This window comes from Ceratosolen solmsi, unplaced genomic scaffold (assembly GCF_000503995.2).
Source record: "Ceratosolen solmsi marchali unplaced genomic scaffold, CerSol_1.0 scaffold53, whole genome shotgun sequence".
NCBI lineage: Eukaryota > Metazoa > Arthropoda > Insecta > Hymenoptera > Agaonidae > Ceratosolen > Ceratosolen solmsi.
Window position 1 is genome coordinate 544,545 of NW_011948441.1, and position 8,530 is coordinate 553,074.

Genomic DNA, 8,530 nt, shown 5'->3' on the forward strand with positions numbered 1-8,530 from the left:
ACTCATACCATAGACTACAATTCAACTTAAAAATGCATCCGTCATAGATGCAACTACACTACCACTTGTACCTCAGTTTGAAGGATTACATGAAGTAGTAATGAGGCACATATTTTAAATGTATTAGATAAAAATTAATTTCTTTTATTTTATATAGACTAATATTTTATTTTTTAATTTATCGTTTAGTGTTTTTTGGAAAGTTTTTTTATTAATCTCATATGATATATTAAACAATTTAGATAATTTATTATTTTATACATTTTTTATTTTTTTTTTTATATAAGATTAAGGACATATTAGTATATCGTTAATTTAGATATTTTAGCGATTCATCGTAATGTTATGAATGTTTTAATATTGATTCTTTATTTAATAAAAATTATTTTTACATTGCATTGTCGAATATTATTTAGAAAATTGTGTGAACACGATGTAGTTTATTTATAAAAAAGGTTATAGCTGATGTAGTTTTAAAGAGTGCTTTAATTTTGAATGCTTTTGAGTATTCTTTGATGAAACTACCGGTGTATATGAGAAATTAGAAAAATTATCGCGTTATAAGTGTAGCTAAGATCTGCGCTTCTTAAGGATTAGTGAAATGTGTAAAAGTGCAATTTTAGAAAAATAGTTCACAGACCTCGATGTTTAGCGTTCTTTTTTTCTATTTTGTGTCATTCATTTTGTCTTGTTTAGTTTAAATGACGTTATAGTAATATCATAATCATTTATTGTTGATTACGTTAATATTTATTGAATGTCTTTTCTTCATAGCAGTTACATATTGGGTAAATGCAAATGTTGATTGAACTCCAGACTCTTATATCAGAATGGAAGCAAAGCAATTTTATAATCGCTCTATTAGTCCACTGGTTACAAAAACTTTCGCCTGTAAATGGTCTGAAGATAATCGATTATCTGTTGTCACTGAAAAAGGAGTTCATATATTTGTAATTAATATATTTTTGTTTATATTTAATTAGATATTTTGAATGAAAAGCATATATTTAATCATTTGTTTATAGGAGGTGATACCAGCCCCAATGCAAACTAACCCAATTTTGAAATTGTCTCGTTCATTTATTTATACTTCAGAGGCACTACCTGGAGAAATTTATATGAAGAATATATTGGATGAGATTTTCGAGTGGAAAAAAGAAGATATTTATTCATTTCTTATGCATGATTATTATACACCTAATTTTCCTAAGGCATTAAAAATGACCCCTGAAATTGTAGATGTATTTTGGTCACCAAAAAATCTTTTACATTCTCATAAGTGTCTGTTAGCTATTGTAACTTCGGCTGGTGCAGTTGAACTAGCTTTAGAGGTTGATCAAAATTGGATTTCAATCTTTGATTTTGTTAGTTTATGGGCTCCTGCCATTAATGAAGAATTAAAAATTGAAAAAGGAAAGACAAAAGTAGATGCTGGATGTTTAAAAATGCAATTGAATCGTTTAATAGTTACAACTGTTACTTGGAGCCCTATTTATTCAGAATTTAGTGATTCGTGTTTTGCTTACTTAGTAACAGCACATCGAAACTCAGAAATTGTAATTTGGAAAATTCATAGGGTGATAAATGATATCATAAGTATTGATGTAAAAATCAATGTTGAATTAAAATTAAAAAAAAAATTAACCAACGAAAGTATTAAAATTAATAATTTACTTTGGATACATTTGAATCAACAAAATTATCTTCTCATTATTGGATTTTTTAATGGTCAAATTGGTGCTCTTAAACTGCAAACATTGGAAAATGAGATAGCGTTTGAATCGTATTCCGTATCTTATGATGAGGCAGATAATATTCCTGTTGACTTTATCCATGTTTTAGAGAAAACAGATTTGTTTATAAAACTCGTTGTTATAAAAGGAATGTATCTCCTCATTCTTACTTTAGATTTTCATGGGAAAATGATAAATACAAAATTTATTTCCAGTCCAGGATTTTCAATAACAGGTAAAAAAAATTAATTTTTTATAATTTCTTTTAAATTTAATTTATCAAATACACTTGTTTATAGGAGTGTCTGTGGTAAATACTGATTTAATTTTAATTACTACTCAAGATGGTAATTTCTATGCAGTTCAAAAGTCTCATTGTGAGCAAAAACTAATTTGCATTCCAATAAAAATTGATTTATTAAAAAATCCAGTTCAATATTTAGGCCTTGCTAATTCACCAAACAAATTATTATTTACGCTTGTAACAAGTCCAAGTACCATGTATGATCATTTGATTCATCGAGATCCTAGTTTTATTTGGTTTTTAAGTTTGTTCAATGTCGCATCGTTGAATCCATTAGACATTATGTATCAGGAAAAATCTCTACTAAACTGTTGGGATTGTTTAGAACTAATTAAAATCAATGCTTTGAAATATAATGATTTACAACAAATTTTATCTGATGTTGAATTTAACATGGAATCATTGTCCCTTCATAAGCTTCGTATAGCATATTGGATTATGATTATAAATGAAAATTTAAAAAAAAAAAATTTTGTTGAAGATACTTTCAAATTATCTGAGGAAATCGAACAAGCAAAGTCTTATATTTTTCTGCATTCTGCATCAAATTATCTTAATCAGTTAGCTTTACAGGAGAATTTAAATGAGACACAAACATTATCTATGAATCTATTGAGAAGCCATTTAGAAATTTGGTTTGCCGGAGAAGAAGATGAAGAGGAAACTCAATTATCACAATACATTAAACAAACTTTAGAAAGTACCAAGCAGTTCAATTTAATGAAACAAGAAAACTGCAATTTATGCAAAGATAAAATTGTAGAACCATGGGCTTCGTCATGTTCAATGGGTCATGAATTACCAAGATGTGCTATAACTCGTTTACAAATTACATGTATAAAATTTCGTATATGTGTTGTTTGTCAAGAAATCTTTCATCCTTGTTTAAATATAGAAATGAATGATGTGAGATGTTTATTTTGTGATTTACCAGCAATTTATAAAAATCAATTAACAAATTTATCATTGCAAACGTCCAAGAAGAATTTGTCTAAGAAACAAGTAGCAATGATACAAAATAAAGATTCTAAAGATGATTGAGGTTAGGATTATAATGTAAGTGATACTTAGATTTCTACCTATAAAGAATTTTGTATAACTATTAAGCGTACTATAATCAAACTATAAACTCATTCTCAAATAAGGCAACTAATTTATGCAAGTATTATATATTAAAAAACAATAAATTTATTAAGCTATTTTATTGTAATTTTAATAAGAGATGATATATTAATGATATCAACATGAACTGAATCTTATAAGAAGTAGAAATGTTTATTAATACAAGTACAGTCGATTATTAGAAAAATTATACTTTAGATATTTATAGAGTATAGATCGATATTATTATTAGATAATTTTTAAATGTAAAAATTGAAATAAATTTAAGTACAATTTAATTATAAAATCTTTTATAATATTTAGTAATAATGTACATATTAAAGTACTTTAAAAAAGTAGAAGTTTAATAAGTAATTAAGTACTCGTTAAAATAATAGAAACTTTTATTGTACAATAATATTTTATTTGTAAAAAGATATTCACTTTTAGAAGTAAATTACTATTTAGAAGTAAAATACTATTAGTTAAAGTATTTAATAAAAATTTTATCTACAATTAAATTTTATTTTTTTTATATTGGTTTCCATAGAGAAACTCGATTAAATGCAATTATGCATCATTATTTATAATCATGAATAATTATTTACGAACACATATAAATATTTGTTGTATTGAATTGCATAAATAAATTTTACATGTTAATTATGATTATAAGACTTTTTAATTAAATATAATATATTATTTGATATAATAGTTATTAATTAATTATGAGTGAATACGATAAGATGCAATTGAATATATATATATATATTTATTTATTTATGAACAAGTGTGATAAAATATATTTTTATAGGATTTAAAAAAAATATATTCTATGATATATTGAAGTTAGCTAAATAGTGTAATTACATAACATAAATAACAAACTGAAACAGATAAAATATAAATTATGTTATTATAAATATTATATCATAATTTAATCATATTTTTATAAATGTTAAAGTAAACACGTATAACAGTTTTGGTTTTAAGTACATAAGATGAATATATAGATTAATTTTTATTTTGAGACCGAAACTTTATGGACCTATTAATTATAACTAGAGGTTTATATTTGTGTAAAATAATATTTGGAATTATCCAGTAATTTATTTAAGTATCACAAATTTAATTAAGCGCGTATCTCAGGTATATTTGTACATAGGAGCTTGTAATATGTTTTCGTCAAATTGAAATTATGTAAATATTTTTGTAATAAATACAATTTATATCTTGAATAAATATTTTATTATATAAATAATTAAAATTACATTAATTGTTCCTAAATAAACATTAAAATGTATTAAAAACTGTTTTAATATTAACAATATATTCTAAATAAGTCGTATTGCCACGGGTAACCATCGTTACATCTTCTTAACTCGTTTTAAACATAGTTCTTTGCAATATACTTATTGTATATTTTTAAATGTACAATATAAAATTAGGATTGTGAAAACATAGTAAACAGAAATTTTTTATCTAATTTGTCAGCAGAAATACAAAAAAAAAAAAAAATGGATAGAATGGCTATCAATTTAAATGCAAAGAACGATAATATTATTAACCTAATAGAAAAACCTAAAGAGAAATTCATCAAAAGCCCAAGGTAAACACGTACATTTTATAACTATTATTTGTTGAAAATTAATTATATATTGAGAAGAAAGTCAATGTTTGAGTTAATGGATATATAATTATATAATATATATTATATAAGATATATAATATCTGTTAAAAATATAAGTTCGTTAGTGTCAAATGTTAATTTTAGATTGTTTTTTTACTCAATTAATTAATTTAAAACAATTGTAATATCTAATTATAATACATTAAAATAATTTATATATTTCATCTTCAAACCCTTTTTAATTCTTATTATAATAATTTTGCCAAATTCACCAAACAATTTTTGGTGAATTAATAATTCAATTATATTGATATTAAAAATTTGCTTTTTAATCCATGTACATCAATAATTGTTTGGTTGTAATGTACTTTTCAAAACAATTTTATTCCAGTAAAATATATAAATAAAGAGTATATATTTAAGTTAAATATATATGTTCATTAATTATTAATAGAATTGATTTGAATTAATGATATACTCATATTTTTCGTCTTAATTTATTATAATAATTATTAATTTATTTATTAATTTATTTATTAATTTATTATTAATGATTTATTATATTAAATACTTTACTAAATGCTGTAGTACATTTAGAAAATTTGTTGAAATATTAAAACAGATTTGCAGTTTAAAATTGAAATATATGTGTATTAGCATCGTAATTTCTTTTATAATTTAATAGAAGTTCATAACCATATTTTAAGTTTTATTGTTATTATTTTACCATGTACTTAGATGTAGTTGAACTACTTTTATTCATTCATTATTCAAAGTATCAAATATTCAAATCGTTTGGAAATCATTACATTTTGTGCGATCACGAAAATACAATAAAGTAAACTTTCCGTTTCTGAAAATTATCTTTTTACGCACGGGAAACTGATCAAAACTATATCTTATAATACTATAATAATTGATGCATTGGTTTGGCATGATTAATAAAAACTATTATAGGATCATCTAGAATTTAAAAAATATAGCAGAGTGCCAGTTAAAGATAAGAATAAAATATTTTTAAGTATATAACTAGATAATGATAAGAGTGCGACCACTTTCTGTTTTACTAAATTTTGTTAAATGAAATTATTTGTATGAATAAAATCATATTAAAGTTACTTTGTTATTATATATATATATATATTTATCTGTCATTGTTTAGTTTTATTTGATTAATAAACAGAACATTTTTAATAATATAATTCGTATTTATCTATGTTATTAACAATATTTACTTGTGCGGTATTTAATTTTTTTCATTTTTAATTGAAGTAAATTTATTGTTCTAAACAGAAATTATAGAGATATTGGTAATAATTATTTTTTTTTAAAGTAAAATAATATAAGTAACGATCTTTTTGATGCTTTTATATGCAGTTACGTTTATAGATTTAAAATGTTTAATTAACGATAAAATATGATGTTATTCAGATATCAATCGATTCATAAAGAACGAATGAAACGCGAGATTGCTAATACAAAAAGTGAACATAAGACTTTCGGGGTTCCGAAAGTATCGTTGAACTTGCCATCAGATTTTTTGAAGAAAAATCATTTAAACGCGGAGAAGCCAAAGGTCAATCATGTGCATTACCGACGTCCGAATTATCAACATAATCTACCAAAGTGGACACCCATTAAAATGCGTACAACCACATCCTACGGCCAGTTTCCAGAGTTTCCCCACGATCCCCTTAAAATTGGTAGATTGAATTTTCGCAAACGGAATATCGAGAATGTCAAAAATTTTGCTGGAAAACATATAAATTTGAATCTTGCCTATACCCGACATGGTGACAATCACGATCTGATACGTAGTGGCTTAATACCGATTTATATTCATAAGAAGGTAAGTTATGTGCACCTATTCGTATAGAAAAATGCAAAGTTTTCATCTTTTACATTGATTACTATTTGTTTTTTTAAGTTTTATTTAAAGTTTTTTTTTTAAAGATTAATGATTGATAATAAAAAAAAAATTTTAGAATTTTGGTGTAGTGCCAACTTATTTAAGAAAAGGGTCATTTACAAAATGTCCAAATAAAAAACGTCAAGATCAAACAGATGAATTAAACGAACAACATAGCTATGGAAAATCTTGTAGATATGTTACTCAAGATGAAAAAGCAAAATTAGTAAAAGTAAATATTTAATTGATACATTACAAGTTAATTAATATTCCTATTAATTTTATTATTTTGTTTACTAGGAGATGAAAAAGAAATGGGCAGAAATTATGAAGCAATTTCAATGTCTACCATTTCTTATAGATACTGTAGCAAAAATTAAAAGAAAAATTACAATAGAACAGAAATTGAATCAGCTTGAAAAAGACATTGAATTGCTTGAAAATCATCAATATATTTATGTTTACGATGATGCAGATATAAAACAGTAAATTAATTAACTTCTGCTTTTTTTTTTTTTTTTTTTTTTTTTTTTTAAATTTTTTTTTATAGACTTGCTTTCAAATAAACATTACCATACTTACCATGAAGTAATGTAATATACTCTGATGAAATTTTTACACAAACATTTGAAACATTTTTATTTTAAATTTAAAACAATTTTTTACAAATATATACCTAATATGTATTATATAATTTAAATTTACGATGATAAAATGACAAAATGATATATTTTTTTGACATTTAATATAAATTTGTATCTTATTTGCAGTTACATTTTAATATCGGTTGTTCTTTTTATTCGGTAGTAAATAATATTAATAATAATAGTTAATATTATTACTTAATGTAATTATAATGATATGATGATATGATTATAAAAATTATAAGTACGACTATATTTAAATTTTGTCATTAATCGATGTAAATGATACAGTCTTGTTTTATAAATTTAAATTATAATTAGTACATTTGAATTATATAAATAAATAACATAGGATATAAATAAAAATATAAAATTAATATTTATGAACTTTCAACATTAAATTATTTATAATTTGTTTTTTTTTCTAATAGAATAATTTAAACTAAAGTATTTGCAAATATATATTTATACTTACGGCGCGTAAGAACTGTGATTGATTCATATTTAATCATTATTATTCGTAATTATTATTCGAATAATTAACAATTATTCATTTTTCTATATATTAGAAAAGTCATGGATTTAATATTTATATTCATATTGATTAGAGTATAAACTAACTAATTAAGAGTAATTTTTATTCTATTTTATTTTATATGTCTTCATTTTACCATAAAATATTTATCTATTATTTATATATTATTTATATATTATTTTGATTCGTAATGCTGTTAAATATTAAAGAAAATATAATAAATTACAATAATAGAAACAAAATTAAACTATAAAATTTCATGTTAGATAACATTTGTATTTTCATAAAATAATTGAATAATAACATTATTTAGATAGTGTATTATATTATTAAATTTTTTTATAGCGAATACTATAATATTATTATTAAATATTTCTAAAAAAAATTAATTAAATTGTAATTTAACATTATTAAAAAAACAAAATTTAAATAACAAAACCATTAAAGGTATATATATTTGAAAATTAAAAAAATATGTCAAAAGCATACATGATAATAAGACTATATTAATAAGTACAAAATTTATTTTCACAATTATATAAATTTTCTTTTTATTTATGCGTTGGCATATGAGACAGGTTCGATGTTAAAATTCTAATGAACAATAATAAAAATAATAAATAAAATGCATTATTCAATAATAGCGTTTTTGTTTTCAATCTGTTATACATCAT

At 22.4% G+C, this 8,530-nt stretch overlaps 2 protein-coding genes across 3 annotated transcripts; both read left to right on the top strand.

The window, feature by feature from the left end:
• The first annotated feature begins 64 nt into the window (after nt 1-64).
• LOC105365651 (uncharacterized) lies at nt 65-3,248 on the top strand. 2 transcript variants are annotated; one of them, XM_011503868.1, is made up of 4 exons: nt 65-120; nt 775-950; nt 1,026-1,968; nt 2,033-3,248. In XM_011503868.1, the coding sequence occupies exons 2-4, from the start codon at nt 831-833 to the stop codon at nt 3,076-3,078; spliced, it is 2,109 nt and encodes a 702-aa protein (XP_011502170.1). In that variant the 5' UTR covers nt 65-120; nt 775-830; the 3' UTR covers nt 3,079-3,248. The 2 variants fall into 2 exon arrangements, with proteins under 2 accessions (XP_011502170.1, XP_011502171.1); XM_011503869.1 differs by having other exon boundaries at nt 76-120; nt 778-950.
• Nucleotides 3,249-4,661: 1,413 nt separating this feature from the next.
• LOC105365723 (enkurin) lies at nt 4,662-7,166 on the top strand. Its single transcript, XM_011503955.1, has 4 exons — nt 4,662-4,747; nt 6,200-6,617; nt 6,754-6,909; nt 6,978-7,166. The coding sequence occupies exons 1-4, from the start codon at nt 4,665-4,667 to the stop codon at nt 7,164-7,166; spliced, it is 846 nt and encodes a 281-aa protein (XP_011502257.1). The 5' UTR covers nt 4,662-4,664.
• The last annotated feature ends 1,364 nt before the right edge of the window (nt 7,167-8,530 follow it).

Excerpts from the sequence above, each read along its gene's own strand:
- LOC105365651 (XM_011503868.1), top strand. The coding sequence starts at position 831 with ATGGAAGCAAAGCAATTTTATAATCGCTCTATTAGTCCACTGGTTACA. Across the intron at positions 951-1,025 it reads AAAAAGGAGTTCATATATTT|GAGGTGATACCAGCCCCAAT; the intron begins GTAATTAATATA and ends ATTTGTTTATAG. Across the intron at positions 1,969-2,032 it reads TCCAGGATTTTCAATAACAG|GAGTGTCTGTGGTAAATACT; the intron begins GTAAAAAAAATT and ends ACTTGTTTATAG.
- LOC105365723 (XM_011503955.1), top strand. The coding sequence starts at position 4,665 with ATGGCTATCAATTTAAATGCAAAGAACGATAATATTATTAACCTAATA. Across the intron at positions 4,748-6,199 it reads AAATTCATCAAAAGCCCAAG|ATATCAATCGATTCATAAAG; the intron begins GTAAACACGTAC and ends GATGTTATTCAG. Across the intron at positions 6,618-6,753 it reads CGATTTATATTCATAAGAAG|AATTTTGGTGTAGTGCCAAC; the intron begins GTAAGTTATGTG and ends AAAAAATTTTAG.